The 23,965-nt window shown below is 42.4% G+C and overlaps 2 protein-coding genes across 9 annotated transcripts in view; one reads left to right on the top strand and one right to left on the bottom strand.

Annotated features, from left to right (window-relative positions):
* CDH16 (cadherin 16) overlaps positions 1–3,681 on the top strand; it is an 80,280-nt gene extending 76,599 nt beyond the window's left edge. For both annotated transcript variants that reach the window (XM_075838339.1, XM_075838338.1), the window contains 2 exons: positions 3,089–3,205; positions 3,323–3,681. In XM_075838339.1, coding sequence (XP_075694454.1) covers positions 3,089–3,205; positions 3,323–3,420 — 215 coding nt within the window. In that variant the 3' untranslated portion in view covers positions 3,421–3,681. The remainder of the gene's footprint in view (positions 1–3,088; positions 3,206–3,322) is intronic.
* LOC142661093 (uncharacterized) overlaps positions 1–23,965 on the bottom strand; it is a 201,451-nt gene that overhangs the window by 154,586 nt on the left and 22,900 nt on the right. For all 7 annotated transcript variants that reach the window (XM_075838345.1, XM_075838346.1, XM_075838340.1 and 4 more), the window contains exons 2-3: positions 19,857–19,956; positions 9,456–9,511 (exon numbers count right to left, since the gene is read on the bottom strand). The gene's annotated coding sequence lies outside the window, so the exon portion shown is untranslated. The remainder of the gene's footprint in view (positions 1–9,455; positions 9,512–19,856; positions 19,957–23,965) is intronic.

Here is a 23,965-nt window from a genome sequence, read left to right as displayed (position 1 = left end):
GATTCCATATTACCCATTGTTGCTGTTTTTCCCTCTTTTGCAAATGCAATGATCAGCATAAAAACTTGCAAGCGCCGATAAAACTTTCAGACTAAGGCCGGATTCACACGAGCGTGTTTGGTCCGTGATATACGACTGTATGTCGGCAGCATTTCCCGGACCGGACACAGTGCAGGGAGCCGGGCTACTAGCATTATAGTTATGTATGACGTTAGGTGTCCCTGCCTCTCCGTGGAACTACTGTCCTATACTGAAAACATGATTACAGTACGGGACAGTTTTCCCGCAGTGACTCCTAGCGTCATAGATAAATATGATGCTAGGAGCCCGGCTCCCTGCGCGGTGTTCGGTCCGGGAAATGCGGCCAACATACGGACCGTATATCACGGACCAAACACGCTTGTGTGAATCCGGCCTAAGGCTTCATGCACACGACCGTGCCTTTGCGGCCATATGCTATCTGCAATTGCGGATAGTATAGAACACATTCTATCCTATGGGCCAATGCACAAAACTGAGGTTTCCAAGGTCGTTGCATTGCCCAGAGCCCAGACCGCAAAAAAATAAATAAAAATAGGACGTGTAAATTTATGGACCGCAATCATGGTCCGTGCTCACTGAAGTCAATGCACACCTTGTGTGCGCACGGTCCGGGATTGCGGACAACACGCAGATGAAACTCTGCGGCCCATCCGTGCCGTATTCCAGCCACGGTTGTGTGCATGAGGCCTAAATGGATAAGTCTACTTCACATCAGGTGCTTCTCTATATCTGGATGAATAGACAGATTTATAAATGCATATGATGGATACTTTTTCCATATGTGTCAGGTGAGGTTCACTTGGACCTTTAGATGAGGACGCACATTTATCTGTTTAGGAGAAAGGCAAAGATGTGAACAAAAATAGCTGCATGATGTATACGTTTGCGGGTCAGTCCTTTCAGGAACCCTACAAACTGGTTATGAGGCCGATATGTGACCCTAACCTATAGGCTACACATCTGGTACCTAATACCCTGCTCAAATCGCTCACATAAAGTCAAGACCCATAGATATAAGGATCCACAGCACTTTAGTCATATGCAGAACTTTGATAATGTTTTCGTTCAGGGAATACACAAAAAATAAATGACTTAATTAAGGCCTCCACTGCAATATGTTAACTTGACTCAGGTGTATTATGGATGGATATGGGGGGTAGTAAGGAAACAATGATCATTATTTACCGGGCGCCACACTGCTCAGAGTCCACCCCTGTAGATTACTCCACCTTATGGGTCCACATGAAATTTACTTTGAACAGTTTTTCTTTTTCTGCTAATCTCACTACAATTTAGGCTGGGTTCACACGTGGCGGAATTTCACTTAAATTCCGCTGTGGACACTCCGCAGCGTTAATCCGCAGCGGAGCCGTTTCTGCATTGACTTCCACTTCTATTTAGAAGTGTTCGTTTAGACGATGCGTAACATTCCGCTGCGGAGCATAGGCTGCGGAGCGGAATTTGGTGTCCGCAGCATGCTCTGTCTGTTGCGGAGCAGTGGCGGACTCATGGCGGAATTTCTCCATTGACTTCAATGGAGATTCTAAGTTCCGCAATGAAGTCCGCAGCTGTCATGCACATGTTATGTGTGCTGCGGATACGTCTTGCTTTTTTGCCATGACATTTCTTCATTCTGGCTGGACCTATGTATTTCTAGGTCTACAGCCAGACTGAGGAAGTCAATGGGGCTCCCGTAATGACGGGAGCGTTGCTAGGAGACGTCTGTAAATAGTCACTGTCCAGGGTGCTGAAAGAGTTAAGCGATCGGCAGTAACTGTTTCTGCACCCTGGATAGTGACTACCGATCACAATATACAGCAACCTGTCAAAAAATATAAGTTCATACTTACCGAGAACTCCCTGCTTCTGTCTCCAGTCCGGCCTCCCAGGATGACGTTTCCGTCTAAGTGACGGCTGCAGCCAATCACAGGCCAAGCACAGGCTGCAGCGGTCACATGGACTGGCGCGTCATCCAGGGAGGTCGGGCTGGATGCCGAAAGAGGGACGCGTCACCAAGACAACGGCCGGTAAGTATGAAATTCGTTTACTTTCACTAGGGAAAGTGCTGTCCCTTCTCTCTATTCTGCACTGAATAGGGAGAAGGGAAGCACTTTTCCCGCAGTCCGCAGCAGCTAGTCCGCATCAATTTACTGCACATTTTGTGCAGATCCGCAGCAGAATCTGCAACGCAGATTCTGTGCGGCAATGATGCGGACAGTTGCGGAGGAAATCCGCCACGTGTGGTCATGCCCTTACTATTCATGTCATGCACCCCCTTCCCAGCTGTATAGTTTTCATGGCATTGTGTTAGTCACACAGACTCGACCTTGTCCTTATATAAGAACGCATGTAACGACTAGGACCTATGATTTAGTTACAAGAAGCAGTCGGTGGTCCTACACCCCGGCTCCAAGTCTCTGGCGGATGCCAGCCTATGCCCCAACAAAAGCAGCAAGTCCTTTCATTCAATCCGCTCAACTCTCTCGATTTAAGTTTGATTATAAAATAATTGAGAAAAGTTGAATGTACCTTAAATATGGACAATAGCGTCTCATTATCTCCTGAGCGAGTGACTCAGCTCGTATGGCAGAGCTCTGTGACTGTCATAGGTAATTATTAGGCTGAATAGCTGTTTATTTTCCCCCCACGTGGGTTTACAGACCTGTTGGACATATTACAGCTGACACAAAGACATTACCGGGGTGTGAAATCGTAGATGACGGATATTTAACTACTGGCTTTCTAATCCTACACAAGTTGAAACTTCATATCCTTTTATATGATTTGAAATTGTAGAGAAAAATAACATTTACATTTTTTTTAAAGAGCTTCTCGATCGCAATGTATTGTTAAAAAAACCTTTTCACGGGGATGGCATCTTTTGACTGCTGCCCGGCGCCTTTTCCCTCTTCTGTGCTGGCGGTGCCAATCCAGATGAGTAATCTGGGACAGACTGGTTGCTATAGATTTACTTTCTTGTTAGACAGTCTGTCTCAGATTACTCAGGACCTCGTGTGTGAATAACGTCTTCCTTTTATCCCCTCAGTCACAGTATGCCGCTGTAATACCAGGGGTCACTGCAAGATAGATGTAGACAGGATGGAGGGCATGCCCACAGTCTCATCAGCTTTGGGCATCATCCTGGGCACTTTGGGAGCTATAGGTATGTATGTCATATAAAGCTGGAGGCCTTCCGCATATATTAAATTATCCCATCAATAATCACAAATCGATGATAATAGTCTTAGAAACACTGATATAAGATTTTGCTTTCTTTCAGGTCTTATTCTCATCATTATCTTCTGTCACTTGGCCCTTTCACATCCAATAAAGAAAAACGAGACGCCAGACACCATCCCACTGCAAACCACGGCATGAACAAGCGGCGGTTGTGTGGAACACGCAGCCAACATTTCATAGCAGTGGCACAAATTTGTAGCCGTCAGCGCTTCCTACCACGTATTATTGAGCTCGATTTTTTTTGTTTTTTATTTTACCTGTACACGGGCGCTGCCCTCACTTGTATCCACTATTTCTGCTGTTATATATTTATGTACATCACAAAGTCTATCAAAGTATTCTCTAATTTTATCTTAAAAAATGCTGCAAAAGTTTCCAGAATAAAAAATACTTTGAGGGTTGGGTTGTTCTGATTCTGTGGGTGAAAGTGACTTGTACGCAGAAAAAGTCCATAGAAACCCTTGTAACCGGCCTCAGACCTCCCAGTAGTTCAATAACCGACCTCCAGCAATATTGTAATACATATTATAACACAGGAACGAGAATGTTTTCTTTTCTGGATTTACCAATAAACGTCGGTTTATGTTCTTGTTTTATAGAATTCTATAAGTGACTCGAAGTGGATATTATATATGTCTACTTCAGAGGTCTTTAGGTTAGATAGAAAAGGATCAGAGAGCATAACACATACATGACGGCAGCCAGTAACCATGGAAACACAAAGGTCTGCACAGGCGCTGTATACAGAGAACGATAAGAGATTTATAATATTTTATAAGCATTAAAGCAGCACAAACAATGGTTGCAAACGCACACCACTAAATAACCTTTAAAACGATATGCCGAAAGAAGCCAAACAATACTTTAGTGAAGTGTTTCGCAGTCTGCATCTTCCATAGCATGCTGAGACTTGTAGTGTGACAACCGTTGGAGAACCACAAGTTGTTTGAGGCAACAACAAAAAAACAAGAAAGTTTGCATATTGGATGCAGTTTTTTTAAGGGATGGTCCGGTCTGGAAAATAACTTTTTGTTAGAAAGCCCTGATTGATCCATATCCCTTCTACTGGGTGGTGACAACCTGTGCAGGACTCCCCTCTAGGGAAGAACTGCGTTAGTATCAAACAAGGGGGTCGAAAATTGGTCCAAGTATCATGAAATGGGCATGGAGGGGGGAAAAAGACAAGAGGAACTTCTTTCCTATGTGGCAATACCCGGCAACATAATGGGGGCCCATTTAGATTTTTGCTGTAGGGCTCCCTCTTTTCTATGTCTGCATGTATGGCAGCCTTTACATAATATTCAATACAGATATTGTTCAGTTATCGGACCTTTAATCCAAGCGTCTATTTGCAATATTGTTTTTTGGCCAAACTATGTGTGTGTCTATGATAGCAGTTTTGCTACTGGCCTATGAGCCTTAATATGATATCATAATGCATGGAACGTCCTGGAGGCGACTTCTTTGAAATCTTAATTCAAGTCCCTACAAAGAATGACCATTGTCAAAGGCTTCATATATAAAACGATATAATCCCAATGTGATCAGCCCCAGAGGGCAGCAGTTAAAATCAAAATCTCTGTTTTAAATAATTAGTTTTACAAAAGAAATATAGTTATATTTTTCCATCCCCCTGAAGCATAAAAAACTAATTTACTACAATAAAACGAGGGAAATCTCATCTGCAGTCACCAGTCTGCCTGACAACTGATCAAATAAACCACGGGAAAAACCCTTCATCGCTTTTTCCATTCCACTTTTAAGGAAGTTTCCACTTCTTAAATGCTCCGACGCTGCGGTACTTTACAGAAACATGTCTGTGGTTAAATCACTCCAGAAAAGTCTGTTTATACCAAGCCACCCAGTCAGCCTCTCAATAACTAACACCGTGTTTTACTGTACAGGACGAGTGATGGACAGAGCAACCACAGGATATTCATCTCTGACATCTTTTATAAAAAGATAGAATTAAATTCAACTGGTAAAATAACCATAAGATTATCCTCGATGCAGCACAGCATATAAAGTGGATAGACTGGCATATAACTATATATGTACACCTGGTATAACCTGGGCATCTCCTGGTGTATAATTATATATGTACAGCTGGTATAAGTTATATATCTTCTTGTATATAGTGATATGGAGCATGCTGGTATAACCTGGGTATCTTCTGTATATAATTATATATGTACAGCTGGTATAACCTGGGTATCTTCTGTATATAATTATATATGTACAGCTGGTATAAGTTATACATCTTCCTGTATATAGTGATATGGAGCATGCTGGTATAACCTGGGTATCTTCTGTATATAATTATATATGTACAGCTGGTATAAGTTATATATCTTCTTGTATATAGTGATATGGAGCATGCTGGTATAGCCTGGGTATCTTCTGTATATAATTATATATGTACAGCTGGTATAAGTTATACATCTTCCTGTATATAGTGATATGGAGCATGCTGGTATAACCTGGGTATCTTCTGTATATAATTATATATGTACAGCTGGTATAAGTTATATATCTTCTTGTATATAGTGATATGGAGCATGCTGGTATAGCCTGGGTATCTTCTGTATATAATTATATATGTACAGCTGGTATAAGTTATACATCTTCCTGTATATAGTGATATGGAGCATGCTGGTATAACCTGGGTATCTTCTGTATATAATTATATATGTACAGCTGGTATAAGTTATACATCTTCTTGTATATAGTGATATGGAGCATGCTGGTATAACCTGGGTATCTTCTGTATATAATTATATATGTACAGCTGGTATAAGTTACACATCTTCTTGTATATAGTGATATGGAGCATGCTGGTATAGCCTGGGTATCTTCTGTATATAATTATATATGTACAGCTGGTATAAGTTATACATCTTCCTGTATATAGTGATATGGAGCATGCTGGTATAACCTGGGCATCTTCTGTATATAATTATATATGTACAGCTGGTATAAGTTATACATCTTCCTGTATACAGTGATATGGAGCATGCTGGTATAACCTGGGTATCTTCTGTATATAATGATATATGTACAGCTGGTATAAGTTATATATCTTCCTGTATATAGTGATATGGAGCATGCTGGTATAACCTAGGTATCTTCTGTATATAATTATATATGTACAGCTGGTATAAGTTATACATCTTCTTGTATATAGTGATATGGAACATGCTGGTATAACCTGGGTATCCTCTGTATATAATTATATATGTACAGCTGGTATAAGTTATACATCTTCCTGTATATAGTGATATGGAGCATGCTGGTATAACCTGGGTATCTTCTGTATATAATTATATATGTACAGCTGGTATAACCTGGGTATCTTCTGTATATAATTATATATGTACAGCTGGTATAAGTTATATATCTTCCTGTATATAGTGATATGGAGCATGCTGGTATAACCTAGGTATCTTCTGTATATAATTATATATGTACAGTTGGTATAAGTTATACATCTTGTTGTATATAGTGATAGGGAGCATGCTGGTATAACCTGGGTATCTTCTGTACATAATTATATATGTACAGCTGGTATAAGTTATACATCTTCTTGTATATAGTGATATTCAGCATGCTGGTATAACCCGGGTATCTCCTGTATATAATTATATATGTACAGCTGGTATAAGTTATACATCTTCCTGTATATAGTGATATGGAGCATGCTGGTATAACCTGAGTATCTTCTGTATATAATTATATATGTACAGCTGGTATAAGTTATACATCTTCTTGTATATAGTGATATGGAGCATGCTGGTATAACCTGGGTATCTTCTGTATATAATTATATATGTACAGCTGGTATAAGTTATACATCTTCCTGTATATAGTGATATGGAGCATGCTGGTATAACCTGGGTATCTTCTGTATATAATTATATATGTACAGCTGGTATAAGTTATACATCTTCCTGTATATAGTGATATGGAGCATGCTGGTATAACCTGGGTATCTTCTGTATATAATTATATATGTACAGCTGGTATAAATTATACATCTTCTTGTATATAGTGATATGGAGCATGCTGGTATAACCTGGGTATCTTCTGTATATAATTATATATGTACAGCTGGTATAAGTTATACATCTTCTTGTATATAGTGATATGGAGCATGCTGGTATAACCTGGGTATCTTCTGTATATAATTATATATGTACAGCTGGTATAAGTTATACATCTTCTTGTATATAGTGATATGGAGCATGCTGGTATAACCTGGGTATTTTCTGTATATAATTATATATGTACAGCTGGTATAAGTTATACATCTTCTTGTATATAGTGATATGGAGCATGCTGGTATAACCTGGGTATCTTCTGTATATAATTATATATGTACAGCTGGTATAAGTTATACATCTTCTTGTATATAGTGATATGGAGCATGCTGGTATAACCTGGGTATCTTCTGTATATAATTATATATGTACAGCTGGTATAAGTTATACATCTTCTTGTATATAGTGATATGGAGCATGCTGGTATAACCTGAGTATCCTCTGTATATAATTATATATGTACAGCTGGTATAAGTTATACATCTTCTTGTATATAGTGATATGGAGCATGCTGGTATAACCTGGGTATCTTCTGTATATAATTATATATGTACAGCTGGTATAAGTTATACATCTTCTTGTATATAGTGATATGGAACATGCTGGTATAACCTGGGTATCTAATGTATATAATTATATATGTACAGCTGGTATAAGTTATACATCTTCTTGTATATAGCAATATGGAGCATGCTGGTATAACCTGGGTATATTCTGTATATAATTATAGATGTACAGCTGGTATAAGTTATACATCTTCTTGTATATAGTGATATGGAGCAGGCTGGTATAACCTGGGTATCTCCTGTATATAATTATATATGTACAGCAGGTATAAGTTATACATCTTCTTGTATATAGTGATATGGAGCATGCTGGTATAACCTGGGTATCTTCTGTATATAATTATATATGTACAGCAGGTATAAGTTATACATCTTCTTGTATATAGTGATATGGAGCATGCTGGTATAACCTGGGTATCTTCTGTATATAATTATATATGTACAGCTGGTATAAGTTATACATCTTCTTGTATATAGTGATATGAACATGCTAGTAACAAGAAGAGAAAAAAAAAACCCTAGCAAGGAAGGAGATATAGGGAAAGAATTATCAATGTATTTACGCCAGAAATCTGTGCCAAATGCCATATTTATGAAGACCCTGCTCCACTTTTTTAGTCGGAAAACGTTTTGGAAATCAAAGTAAGGTCCCGACCTGGCGTTGTTTTAAGACTCTAGCAGATTATTCTTTTTGTGAATAATTAATTACCTGTCACTTTCAGAAGGACTGCAAAGCTGCTGAGAGTCTGTTTGGTTACTTGATGTAATAGGATGATGTGTTTCACTGTATATACACATTGCTTTTGTCTTGCAGGTCCAGGAAGAAGGGCAAAGCGAGATGCCCTGCGGCGATGCCACTTGCGCATCAATGTCATTATAAGAAGGAATATGAGGATTTGGGAGACGGTGAGAGGGGAGGTATGAGGAACTGGCAGGCCCAGGAAGGGCCAGATGCTAGCAGGAGGTAGAGCATGGTGATGCTGATGCGCTGTGTCAGCATGATGGTGGTGGGAGGAGAGGCAGAGGGGAGCTCTTATAAGGAAATGGTGTGGCGCCTTTTCGAGGAGAGCGGGGAAACTGCGTGTGTTGCTGTAGTCTGTAGGCTTGTCTCTCTGCAGTGACAAAGGCCTACGCAGAGCTTATAGGAGAGATCGCTGGCTACAATGAGCGGATCCTCGGCAGGTATGCAGTGTGGCTGCTTTGCCGAGTGAAGTCAATAGGGAATCACTTGAGATTACCCCACGTTACATCGCTCCCACTAGCCCTAACAACACATCTGTTCTATGAGGGTGACCATACCGACTTTACACAAACCCCTGCAGAGTCAGCATAGTCCCTTTCACTTGTTGTTGCGTGAACTGCACTGTCGTTGCACGCCATGTTAATTCAGAATTTTGCAAGAAATCATATGGAATATTTACAATAGGAAGCAAAAAAATTATCTTTCAAGACTAATAGAGGGTGTAAAGTAGGGTAAGAACTTTAGGGGTCTCACGTGCCCCAATAATACCTGTACGTTCACCCGCGTTGCATAACAGAATCCTCATCTTCAACGAACTTTGCCATCTTGGATGAAAGAACAGAATTGTTGTTAAATCGGCAGGGAGCACGGTGTGTGACATATAAGACAAAAGAATGTTTTCTATGGTATTTCCACTGCGATTTATTATTACAAATAACTCTCCCAACTCAACGATCATAAATCTCTCCTCTTTATTTAATAGTCCCCAGGAGGACACGGGACGCCATCATATAAGAGCTTACACTTATTAGCACTACATGGCAAAACGGGACTTAAAGGAAAATGTCATTTATTAGAGGACTAAGCAGATGCAGTGGAAGAATGTGATCTATTAACCCCGCTGTAGTGGAAAAACAGGATTTTTGTTCATAATAAATGAGACGCATACGTTACACTCACTCAGCACGGCAATAAACACCCCTGATTTAGAGCAGACAAACTTATTAAAATGTAAACTCTATGCAAGATCTAAATATTTCTGGGATTTATAGAATTTGCCTACCTATGTATCAATTGACTGTCTTTTTGCATGCCCACAAGAGGGAACAAAATTTAGTTTAAAAAAAATTGGTGGTAATGGGAATGTAAAAAACGGCATAACGATAAGACATTAGATAGACCTAAATGTCTACAGTATCCAGGATTAAGAAGTAAAAATGAAAGCAAACATAAATATAAAATGAAATATAAATACCTTAAAGGGGCTGCCACATCACAGACAACCCCTGTCATATGGGAGCTGGCTCCCGACGCCCAAGGAAAACAGCTGATTTTGCCGGGGAAAACCGCTGCAAACCAGACTTGTGACCTGCAGCAGCCGAGGCATGGGAAACGAAGTATTACATAGCAGCCACTCAACTGAACGTCTGTCTATGAAATACACGAACGGCTTCATTCTGCCAAAGCGGGAGCCGCTCTTACAGACCCCCCCTTTTCACATCTATATGACCTATAGGGTATATCAACAGGGGTCATCTTCACAAGACAACCCCTATAAGGCTAAGTTCACATCTCGTTTTGCGCACACGTTTGTGGTATACGATGACATATACGTTTTTAAAGTTACAAAAACGTATGCATTTGTAACATATGCTCACATTTTTGTAGTATACGTCGTATACGTTTGTGTCTGTTCTTACTTCTAAAAACGTATGTTCTTGAGCTAAATCAAACTTTGTAAAGTCAGGATTTCCTATATATGGGGACAAAAACGTATAAGTTTTATGTATGCAAACGTAGGGTTTATGATTACAAACGTCTATTGACTTCAATACAAATAAAAATGTATACGTGTGGTATACCTCTTGGAAGAGTACTGGAAAGCGTAGTAGACTACGCTTTTGAGAACATGGAAAAAAAATTATAGAACGTAAGCACACAAGACGTATGCACAAACTACACCATTAGGGCGTCCGTCCTGACCATAGAAGTCAATGTACACGCTGTGGTGCAAATTTTTATGTGTTTTTTTTTTTAATAACATATTTTTATTAAATTTTTCAAAAAAAAACAAACCACAGATCATACAGTAATGCATTGCCATAATAATAAACATTACAAAAAATGTATAAATGAACATGAGATAGTAAATGCTTCCTAGCAAACTAGGTTTAATCTTGGATGGTATTCCCCAGAGGCTATCAACCCTCCTTCATCTCCTCTGTCCTTCCCATCCTTTAACCCCACATGTCGGGTATTCCTGTAAACATAGTTACATAAACTCGCATATCTGCCTAACTAACACATCAAAACAATACATAAAACAAATAAGAAATGAGAGCATACATAACAATTGGAGCTTCGTGAAGCAGTTCACCAACTCAGGCAGCTAGTCCGCACGAATAAAGAAATCCAAGAGGAGATATACGCTTTACTCCCGTGGTATTTTCAGTGCCCCTAAAGTGCCCTTGAGATCCTCAATCAAGTACCATGACGTTCCCGTGAATGGGCCTATAATGTCTCTTCGTTCTGTACTGGTGAAATATTTTGTGAGGAAAAGCTTCCATTTCTCAAAGAATTTTTTGCTCTGCGTGTCTTTATTCTGTAATATACCAATGCGGTCTAGATAAAACAGTTTCCTCAACCCCTGGACCACCATATTCTGAGTCGGTACTTCAGCTACCAGCCAGTTTTGGAGTATGCATCTCTTTGCCACTATCAGTGTGGCATGGGCCATGGGGGATAAATGTGTCGTTTCTGTCTCTTCTAATTCTCCATCATGTTGTATATGGAATAAGACCTCCATTGGCCCTACATTCCCATGGAACCTGCCCACCTGCTGCAGTAAGGATGTTATCTCCCCCCAGAATGGCTGAATATGTGCACACGCCCAAAGGCCATGATACATGTCCGTCTTTGAGATATTACATCTAGGGCATGACGTTTTCCTATCTGGTTGTGAGGCGGAGGGGGCCAGGGTAAATGCATATATTGCTTGGTGTATAATCTTCAAATGAGTTTCCCTCCAGTTTTCGTTGTGTACGTGCGCCCTGAAATCCACCAGCCCTTTTTCAATATGCCTTTCAATGCCTGGTAAATTAAACAGTTTTTCCCATCTCCCAAAGGCCTGCCCCGGGGACATCTTCAGTAGTAATGGTCTGAGTGTACTATATAATTGGGAAATGGAGTGTCTGTGATTGTCCGTGAACCATGAGTCAAACAGGTTGGGGGGGACCTCATCCGCTACATGCGCAAGTTTAGTTTTACAGTGATTAACTATTTGCATGTACTGTAAGTGCTGATGCCGAGCAAAAACGTATTTATTCTGGAGCTCTTGCAAGGTTAACCACCTCTTATCCTGTGCGTGAAACATATCCCACAGTGTCGCTACCCCTTTCTCCCTCCATTCTGACATTAGTTTGTTAGATCTTCCTGCTGCAAACTCTGGGTGCTGCCATAAGGGCATATGTTTTGAAATGCGATAAGAAAGATTATAATGTTTGCGCAGTACCTTCCAGGCAATGATGGTATCTCGTAACAGAGATGATTTCTTGACGATCTTTGGGAGACAAGTGAACGTTGTGTGTACCAGAGCCATGAGAGCCCAAGGTTTTGCTAGCTGTCTCTCCAATCTAGTGTTGGAGTGGAACTCTGTGTTGTGTTTCCAATCTAGCAGATGTCTACTCAGACAGGCCAGGTTATAACCCCGGATGTTAGGGAAATTGACCCCTCCTTCCGCATCATGAGTTTCGTGAGCGCTATTCTTGGTTTCTTCCCCCCCCCATATGAATTTGGTAAATGATGAGTTGAGTATATTGATATCTGAGTGCTTGACCAGAAGTGGAATAGTCTGGAGCGGGTAGAGTAATTTCGCAAATCCTGACATTTTGACCAAACAGCTCCTTCCCATCAGTGATAGAGGTAGACTGTGCCATCTCAGAAGATCTGCTTGGATATCCTGTATAAGGGGGGGATAATTTAGATCATATTGGGAGTTGGGTGCTCGACCCACTTTAATACCCAGATAAGTAATGTTTGACTTAGCCATCTCAACATCCAGGGTGGCTAGGGACCGCCTATATGCTGGGTCCTGTGTTCCCAAATCTAATAACTGGCATTTTAACGTGTTAACTTTGTACCCTGAATAGCTCCCAAAGTCGTTCAATGCCTGGAAGATACGCGGAACATCTTTAAGGGGGTTTGCGAGAAATAACAAGATGTCATCTGCAAACAACGTTTCCTTGACCTCCATCTCCCCCACCCTTATGCCCGTATATAGATTGGATGACGTCAGATAACGTGCCAGCGGCTCCAAAGCCAGATTGAACAATAGTGGCGATAGCGGACACCCCTGTCTTGTACCTTTACATAGACGGAATGGTTTAGATAGAAAGCCCGGTGTGGAGATTCTAGCCTTAGGGTCTTTGTACATGTGGTGTAATAAGATCCTGAATGCCCCCGTTATTTCCATCCTATCCAGGACAGCATCCAACCATTTCCATCGGACATTGTCAAAAGCTTTCTCCGCGTCAAGTAAAAGTAAAGCCGAATGTTCCTCCGGAAATGGGTTATGCTGTACTGTATCTAGCACTGCCAGAACCGTCCTAATGTTAGTGACCGCCGACCTACCTTTAATAAAACCTACTTGTTCTGTGGCTATGAGGAACGGCATTATATTCGCTAACCTATCAGCTATGATTTTGGAAAGGAGTTTAGCGTCCACGTTTATGAGCGATATGGGCCTGTATGACCCTGGTAGTAGGGGGTCCTTTCCAGGTTTTAGCAATAATTTCACATAAGATGTGTCTGCTGATGGTGGTAGTCCCTCCTCTCCCAGAGCATTGTTAAACAAGGAGACCAAAGTCTCCGTAATCTGTTCCCGCATTACTTTAAAAAATTCTGGGCCAGGCGCCTTACTATTTTTAAGGTTTCTTATTGCCTCATCTACCTCCTCCCTTGTGACCCTGGCATTTAGAAGTTGCAACTGTTCCGCGGAAATGACCGGTAAAGTGACCTTGTCTGTCAGTGAAAGGGAAGATGTATCAGAGTATAGCTCCTCATAGAATTTGGCCAGGATGGAGTTAATACTAGTTGGATCGCATGTTTCTCGCCCATTATGATCCCTCAATTTCGCTATGTGTTGCACTGAGCGTTTTCCTCGAGCCATATTGGCCAAAAGTTTACCCGCCTTACTTCCAAACTTATGTAAAGTAGCTTCAAAGTCTCGAGTATGCATTGTTTCTTTCTGAGCTGCCCACTCGTCAAAAGAGTGTTTTGCCTGAATCCAGGCCTGTCTAGCATCCAATGTAGGGTGTGCCAAATATGCTGTATAGGTTGCCCTCAGTGTAGAACTAGAGGCATTAAATTTTTGTGTTATTTCCCGTTTTTTGCTGACGGTATATGCCATTATCCTCCCCCTCAGCACTGCCTTGGCCGTATCCCAGAACAGTGAGGGGTCATCTCTGTGTCCTGAATTCATCGACGTGTATTCTAACCACCACCCTCTTAGCTGTCTCACAAAGGTGTCATCAGTTGCTAAATGAGCCGGGAATCTCCATATGAAGTCTGATCCTCTGGGATATATTTCCTGGAAATCTACCCGTACCGGGGCGTGATCTGAGATCACTAGGTCCCCTATCTCGGCGACCCCCAGCCTCGGTTGTAATGTTGGGGATATTAAAAGGTAGTCTATCCTGGACCAGGACTGTTGAGCGTGGGAGTAATGCGTAAATTCCCGGGCATCCGGGTTACCCCTTCTCCAGGGATCTATTAAGTGTGTTCTTTCCATCAGGGGTCCTAACACTCGGTCCTGTTTTCTGGGGGCCCTTGTAGGAATGGATTCCGTGCATTGTGAACTGTGTGTGCGTCTATCCTCCTTGTGATCAGAAACTGAATTAAAGTCACCTCCCACTATTTTGTGCTGGACATTATCTGACAGAAGGGTCCTCTCCAAACCATTGAAAAACGAAATATTATCACTGTTAGGTCCATACACGTTATAAATGCTTAATACCCCGCATGGTGTGCTTAGAGTAATATGGAGCAGTCGCCCTTCCCTATCTGCATCAGTGTGGATTACCTCATGTACCAGGTTTCTATTTATTAAAATAAGTACCCCCGCTTTACGGCCACAAGCTGAAGAGCCGTATACTTGGCCCACCCACAATTTTTTCATGCGGTGGAAGTCGCTCTCCTCCAAATGTGTCTCCTGAAGAAGAGCGATGTCTGTATGGAGTTTTTTTAAGTGACGGAGTACCATCATTCTCTTGTTAGGGGACCTGAGCCCCTTTACATTCCATGAGGTCAGCTGCATAAATTGGGCGTTCCGAAAATGTTCACTATTGACTGGTCATATATATCTATTTCTAGGCAAGAGTGCTTTGCTGCCTTGGTAGCCGCCCGGGATTGCTCCCAACATTACATAGTTACATAGTTACATAGTTAGTACGGCTGAAAAAAGACACATGTCCATCAAGTCCAACCAAGGGAAGGGAAAAGGGAAGGAAAAATTTCTACACATTGGAGCTAATATTTTTTTGTTCTAGGAAATTATCTAACCCTTTTTTAAAGCCATCTACTGTCCCTGCTGTGACGGCTCCTGCGGTGGCTATTCCATAAATTCACCGTTCTTACTGTAAAGAAGCCTTGTCGCCTCTGCAGCTTGAACCTTTTTTTCTCCAGACAGAGGGAGCGCCCCCTTGTTTTTTGAGGGGGTTTTACAAGGAACAGGATATCACCATATTTTTTGTATGTGCCATTAATATATTTATATAAGTTAATCATGTCCCCCCTTAGTCGTCTTTTTTCAAGGCTAAATAGGTTTAATTCTTTCAATCTTTCCTCATAACTTAAATTCTCCATGCCCCTTATTAGCTTCGTTGCTCTTCTTTGTATTTTTTCCAACTCCAGGGCATCCTTTCTATGAACTGGAGCCCAGAACTGAACTGCATATTCTAGATGGGGCCTCACTAATGCTTTGTAAAGTGGCAATATTACATCCCTGTCCCGCGAGTCCATGCCTCTTTTAATACACGAGAATATCTTGCTGGCCTTTGAAGCAGCTGATTGACACTGCATGCTGTTATTGAGTTTATGATTTACAAGAACACCCAGATCCTTCTCAACAAGTGACTCCCCCAGTGTAGCTCCCCCTAGGACATATGATGCATGCAGGTTGTTGGTACCCAGATGCATAACTTTACATTTATCTACATTAAACTTCATTTGCCAAGTGGACGCCCAAACACTTAGTTTGTTTAAATCTGCCTGCAATTCACAAACATCTTCCATAGTCTGAACTATATTGCATAGCTTGGTGTCATCTGCAAAAATAGAAATAGTGCTATTAATCCCATCCTCTATATCATTAATAAATAAGGTGAATAATAGTGGTCCCAGCACTGAACCCTGGGGTACACCACTTATAACCGGGGACCATTCAGAGAAGGAATCATTGACCACAACTCTCTGGATACGGTCCTTGAGCCAATTCTCAATCCAATTACAAACTATATTTTCTAAACCTATAGTCCGTAATTTACCCATTAGGCGTCTATGGGGGACAGTGTCAAATGCCTTTGCAAAGTCCAAAAACACTAAATCCACAGCGGCCCCTCTGTCTAGACTTCTGCTCACCTCTTCATAAAAACAGATTAGGTTAGTTTGACAACTTCTGTCCTTAGTAAAACCATGCTGGCTGTCACTTATAATACTATTTATTGTCACATAATCCTGTATATAGTCCCTCAATAGCCCCTCAAACATTTTCCCCACGATGGATGTTAAGCTTACTGGTCTATAATTACCCGGGGAAGACCTAGAGCCCTTTTTGAAAATAGGCACCACATTTGCCCTGCGCCAGTCCCTTGGCACTATACCAGTCACTAGAGATTCTCTGAATATTATGAAAAGGGGGACAGAAATAACTGAACTAAGCTCTTTAAGAATTCTAGGGTGTAACCCATCTGGTCCCGGAGCCTTGTGCACATTTATTTTATTTAACAACATTACAATAACAACATTTGCATTTGGTGCCAGAGAATTGGCACAACCTTTAACAACAAAATGCCCATCCAGGAATGTCACCAGCATTTCCTGTGAGACAAACTTTAAGGGCATGACCACACGTGGCGGATTTCCTCCGCAACTGTCCGCATCAATGCCGCACAGAATCTGCGTTGCAGATTCTGCTGCGGATCTGCACAAAATGTGCAGTAAATTGATGCGGACTAGCTGCTGCGGACTGCGGTAAAAGTACTTCCCTTCTCCCTATCAGTGCAGGATAGAGAGAAGGGACAGCACTTTCCCTTGTGAAAGTCAAAGAAATTCATACTTACCGCCCGTTGTCTTGGTGACGCGTCCCTCCTTCGGCATCCAGCCCGACCTCCCTGGATGACGCGGCAGTCCATGTGACCGCTGCAGCCTGTTATTAGCCTGTGATTGGCTGCAGCCGTCACTTAGACTGAAACGTCATCCTGGGAGGCCGGACTGGAGACAGAAGCAGGGAGTTCTCGGTAAGTATGAACTTCATTTTTTTTTACAGATACATGTATATTGGGATCGGTAGTCACTGTCCCGGGTGCAGAAACAGTTACTGCCGATCGCTTAACTCTTTCAGCACCCTGGACAGTGACTATTTACAGACGTCTCCTAGCAACGCTCCCGTCATTACGGGAGCCCCATTGACTTCCTCAGTCTGGCTGTAGACCTAGAAATACATAGGTCCAGCCAGAATGAAGAAATGTCAAGTTAAAAAAGCAAGACGGATCCGCAGCACACATAACATGTGCATGACAGCTGCGGACTTCATTGCGGAACTTAGAATCTCCATTGAAGTCAATGGAGAAATTCCGCCATGAGTCCGCCACTGCTCCGCAACAGACAGAGCATGCTGCGGACACCAAATTCCGCTCCGCAGCCTATGCTCCGCAGCGGAATTTTACGCCTCGTCTAAACGAACACTGCTAAATTAAAGTGTAAGTCAATGGACAAACGGCTCCGCTGCGGATTAACGCTGCGGAGTGTCCGCAGCGGAATTTAAGTGAAATTCCGCCACGTGTGAACCCAGCCTAAATTGGCATACATAACTTCACTTTTTTCTGGTCTGTGACCCCTCCCCCCCTCCCCTTCCCGCCATCTTTTCGTGACATACTGGATCTTCATATTTTAAATTTTAAAGTATTAAAATAAGTTGGACTTCCTATACATCACGGGTACAAGTGCTTATGCCTACTATAGCAGGAATTTTGTCGGAATAATATCCCACCAGAACCAATTGCCACATGAATATATAAGGCACAATCAAATGCGTTCATGGAGCCTCTATGAGATACTTATCAGTCTGGGATGGTTGCAAGCCGGTTTTCTGAGCGTTGTCGGTGTGGCGTCTTCGACGATTCTGCCCGTTGTTGCTTGGGTGAGGAAGTGGAATTGCAGGCGATATCTGACCATGTACAGTCCCTCGGTGGAGAAACTGGTGCACGGGGTCCTTCCCCTCCTGTACCTTGACTCGCCGTCTCCTCTCCCGATTTTCTAGGGCCCCGAAGTCCAGGGATCTTGTCTACATATAATGCCGTCTCCTCAGGATTGTGGAATACCTTGGTGGCGCCATCTGTCTGCATGATCCTCAAGGTGGCCGGATACTGTAGCTGGAATTTGATTTTGCGTTTGTAAAGGGAGGTGCAGACCCCTCCAAATGCTCTCCGACGCCTTGTGACTTCTGCCGAATAATCTGCAAACAGGATGATTTTTGCTCCCCTTATATGCAAAGGGGTATTACGGTTCCGGAAAGTGCGCAGAAGTTCCTCTTTATCATTGTAATCCAAGTACCGCATGATCACCTGGCGCGGTCTGCTTTGCGGCTCTCCTTTGGCTTTGGCGCTCAGACCAGGGGGGCCCACTCGGTGCGCCCTTTCCACTCTGCAAGATCTGGTCAGGCCTAGCGCTTCTGGTAGTTCCGTCTCGCAGATGCGCTGGAGAAGCTGCGGTCTAATATGCTCAGGCAGTCCCACTATCCTTAAATTATTCCTTCTGGAACGATTCTCAAGATCTTCTAAGCGGTCTCTGAGTTTTGTGTTATCTCGCATTAGGTCTCTAATGCAGGTATGTGCCCCTGCGGATTCATCTTCCATGAGACCAACCCGCTGTTCCAATTCATCTAGTCGATTGCCATGAGATGTCACCTCATTTTGGAGTTTTTGGAGCGTTGTTGTGACTGTGGCTATTAGGGAGTCTCTGATGTCGGGGGCCAGTTGGGTAGCCACCTCAATTGCCAGCTTCCGATAATCAATCTGCGAGTCAGTCATTACCGACGGCGATAACATTTCCCTCTGTATGTCTGGGCTCTGAGACCGGCTTTGTGAAAGTGGTGGCTGCAGCGGCGCCGCCATCTTGGATGGCGCCTCACCTCGTGTGCTGTGTTCGGCCGGACAGGAGATCTCTCTGCTGCCGCTCCGGAGGAGATATCTCTCCATAAACCGCCCGGTTCTTGTCCCCCAACTCTCCTCCTAGTGCCGGGGTGGTTATATCCTGCGGGTGTATGGCGTCGATGGGTTAGGGGATCAGGGCTTCAGGAGCTCATGCAGCTCCGTCCTCACATCCCAGCGCCGGAACCGGAAGTTTTATGTGGTTTTTAATGTCAAAACGTGCACGTCAGACGTACAGTAAAAACGAGATGTGAACTGAGCCTTAGACAGGAAGAAGCTATCTAATAGATATCTTTATCAGCCATATTAGCTCTCACAGCTCTGCTATTTAATAATCCAGGAGCTTCTCTCCTCCCTCGTCCAGATTGATTGAATCTCTGCACGCAGAGCAATAAAAATGATTTGATATCAGTGACAAAATATCTATTGGTCCTTTAGAACGTGTTCGTTTGACCAATTTATAAGCTGTAAGGTTACCAGACATTCTCAATCAGCTATGGAGGAAGTAGCCAGCTTCTTGTCTTACTTGGACTCATTGGGATATCCTCGGATTCTCTGGTGGACTAGTCTTGTTTTGTTTAACCCCGTTCAGAAACTCCTGTCCCAGGATGAATGATGTTGTGCGACTGAATAATTAAGAAGAAAAAAATAGGTGTTATAATATATTATTCTTAGTAACTGGTTTATCCAAAGCAATTTGTATTCTGTAAATTCTGTGCATTTCTCTCCTAGCAGAGGTTTTCATAATCCTTTTAAAAGAAATCGGCGGCCTTCCCCGCTCTAATCTTGCTCTTGTAATTAAAATACACGGGCCGACAAAGCAACCAAAATTCTAATTAATGTCCATGTACTGCAGATGCGGTCGTCACACCCCCCCCCCCCACATTTCTGCGCTATCTGGCACTAGTCATTTGTTTTCCCGAACAGAATGTCAGCACTGCACTCTGGGACAAATATTGTTCTGATCTATATGTATATATCATCCCCTCCATTAAGTGTTATTCCCATATCTGACATTTATGGCACAGCCACAGGATATTCTATAATTGTCTGATAGATGCGGGTCACCGCTGATAAATGCTCTAGGATCCGCATCTATGTCGAGAACTGGGGTCAGCCAACTATTGGTGAGGGGGCCGCAAAAGAGCACAGCTCTCTCCATGGTAGTTATGATGAAAGCTGAGCAATCGCTGCTCAGCTGTTTTCGCAACACCCATTGAACAGAATGGGGAGAGCCGTGCACATGCGAGGCCACCTCTCCAATTAGTTCCCGTCTCACCAGGGGATGGGGGGGGGTCAGATGACCCTCATTCTCAACATGGTTTCCAGAGCTGGGAACCGCATCGATCAGACATTTATGGCATATCCTGCCATACATGTCAGGACATCACATTAGGGGCCTCCGTCGCAGATTGCGTCGTTTTTGCGAGACAAAGTAGGGCAGAATGCTGAGCTATTTTTTCCGGCAAAATGATGTACGCCATGACGGAAACCCTACTGAACCCATTAAAGTCAATAGGTTTCAATGGGCGCCATTGGTTTCTGTCATTCGTTATTTTACTCTTATGGCGGAGCAGAGCAACGGGAAACTTAAATACAGTTGTGAATGAAAGGGTAACTAAACTCTCAAAAAACTTCTGACATGTCATATTGACACGTCAGACGTTTTGATCGGTGGGGGTGCGATCACTGAGTCCACCCTCAATCGCTAAAACGAAGAAGCAGAAGCGCTCGGGTGAGCGCTGAGCTGCTTAGTTTCTGAATGGCTTTTCTTGGAAAGCCAATCAGTTGGTGTACGGGCTCATAGACTTTCTATTGAGCCCGTACACCAATTGCTCAGAAAAGCAGATCAGGAATGAAGCGGCTCAGCGCTCATCCGAGTGCTTCTGCCCCTTAATTTTAGCGATCGGTGGGGGTCTCGGAGCTCCGACCCCCACCGATCAAAACTTCTGACTTGTCAGAATTTTTTTGACAGTTTAGTTGCCCTTTGAAGCCTAAGAAAATGTTAGGACAAGAAACTCAAATGGGAAAGAAATCTGTGGAAACAAATGATAGAAAAAGTAATCAAGGTGAAAGCTGCAATCATTGAAACTCTGCGGGAAATTGAAAGGCACATGAAAGAAGATGATCCCGTTTGAAAGCAAAGCATATCTCCAGTGAGAAATAATAACTTCACAGTGCTGTTAGATCCTTTTGTACAGTTCCGATGTGAAGTCTTTCCCTTAAAAGCTCAACCATTTGTGTGGCTTCTTCCCAATTCACTAACTGAAAGTTGTAATTGTCTACCATGTTAGAGACAGCGGAGCTGCAGTCCAGTCCCAGTCACTCGGTCTATATGCCTGTTTGGTCACATTCCACTTGCCACCGGCTCCACTCGCATTGCAGAGAGAAAAAGACTATCTGCCTAAAACAGTGCTGATGCTGCTGTGATCACAGGACTTTATTAACTAGCAAGTTCCCACCTCTACAGACCAATAGGCAGCTTATAATTTCCAGTTTGGGTAATATTTTTAAGATATTTTATCTTTCACTCTCTCAACAGGCAGAAAGTAAAAGGGCTGCATTTCCTAAGAGGCTTTTAGGTGGATCCTTGGAGGTGTGATTTAAGAGATGGCCAAGGGGGCTGTCTAAAATGGTGACAACCTTTCTGAGGGTAGCCACTTCCTTAGTAAAGGCCGACTCCATTGTACTTGTACGTAATAATTTGTGTGAATTCAGCACACTTTGGACTTTGATCCACTGCAGTGTGAATCCATCTGTAATAGTTTGCCATCTGGTACGGAGCTCAGACATAGGATTGGAATGGATTATATTTCAGACAGATTACAGATACTTGGCTCCATTATCAACGTCAAAGCCTCTGTTGCTAATGGCGATGATTGACAATGTTAAGATAATTAAACTTAACATCTAAACGCAATCTGATTGCAATTGGTACGTCCAATAGTATCATTCATAGCCAAAATTAGGTCAGTAATGCCTATATTGACCTGTTTTCCTCAGCAGCTATCAATGGCAATGTCATGTGCTGATTTGTGGAGATCGTACAATATAAAACATTGGACTAGAACGTGGCCAGGATTGTCCTAGACCACAGAAGAATTACACTTTTAAAAGGGTTTTATGGTTTTAGGTAGCTAAAAGCTTAACCCCTTCCCGCTCCTTGACGTACTATTACGTCATGGCAGCTGTATCGTTCGCGCTCCATGCCGTAATAGTACGTCACGGGAGTAACGGCCGTTTCGGCCGTCCTCCCGACACATACAGGAGCTGTGACGCTGCTGTCTTGTTCAGCAGCTGTCACAGCTCCTACAGCGGGGACCGATCGCTGTGTCCCCGCTGATTAACCCCTTAAAAGCCGCGTTCTATAGAGATCGCGGCTTTTTAGGGGTTAAGCTGCCATCGCCGGCCTGCTACGCGATAGCGGCCGGCGATGGTGACTATGGCAACCGGACACCAAACAATGGCGTCCGGCTATGCCATAGACGGAAGCCTAGTGGGTCCTGACAACGTCAGGACCCACTATGCTTGCTGTCAGTGAGTAGCTGACAGTTCTAATACACTGCACTACGCATGTAGTGCAGTGTATTAGAATAGCGATCAGGGCCTCCTGCCCTCAAGTCCCCTAGTGGGACAAAGTAATAAAGTTAAAAAAAAGTTAAAAAAAGATGTGTAAAAATAAGAAAATAAAAGTTTTAAAAGTAATAAAAGTAAAAGTCCCACTTTTTCCCTTATCAGTCCTTTATTATTAATAAAAATATATAAACAAACAAATAAACTATACATAATTGGTATCGCCGCGTCCGTAACGGCCTGAACTACAAAATTATTTTGTTATTTATCCTGCACGGTGAACGCCGTAAAAAAAAATATTAATAAACCGTACCACAATCACAATTGTTTGGTCACTTCACCTCCCAAAAAATGGAATAAAAAGAGATCAAAAAGTCGCATGTACCGAAAAATGGTCCTGATGGAAAATACAGTTCGTTACGCAAAAAATAAGTCCTCGCACGGCTTTATTGATTGAAAAATAAAAACGTTCTGGCTCTTAGAATAAGGTAACACAAAAAGTGAATGATTGTTTACAAAACGTATTTTATTGTGCAAACGCCATAAGACATAAAAAAAACCTATAAACATCTGGTATCGCCGTAATCGTATCGCCCCGCAGAATAAAGTTAATATATCATTTATAGCGCACGGTGAACGCTGTAAAAAAAAAAGTATACAAAAACAATAGTAGAATTGCTGTTTATTAGTCACCACGCCACCTAAAAATGGAATAAAAACTGATCAAAAAGCCACATGCACCCCAAGAAAACTACAATGGATTCCTCAAGGGGTCTAGTTTCCAAATTGGGGTCACTTTTGGGGGGTTTCCAATGTTTTGGCACCACAAGACCTCTTCAAACCGGACATGGTGCCTAATAAAAAAGAGGGCTCAAAATCCGCTAGGTGCTCCTTTGCTTCGGAGGCCGGTGCTTCAGTCCATTACCGCCCGAGGGCCACATGTGGGATATTTCTCTAAACTGCAGAATCTGGGCAATAAGTATTAATTTGTGTTTCTCTGATAAATCCTTTTGTGTTATAAAAAAAATGGTATAAAAAGAGTAAATTTCACCTCTACTTTGC

This window comes from Rhinoderma darwinii, chromosome 9 (assembly GCF_050947455.1).
Source record: "Rhinoderma darwinii isolate aRhiDar2 chromosome 9, aRhiDar2.hap1, whole genome shotgun sequence".
NCBI classification, from domain to species: Eukaryota; Metazoa; Chordata; class Amphibia; order Anura; family Rhinodermatidae; genus Rhinoderma; species Rhinoderma darwinii.
Note: the sequence above shows the minus strand (reverse complement) of the source record. Positions and strands in the feature narration are given on the sequence as shown.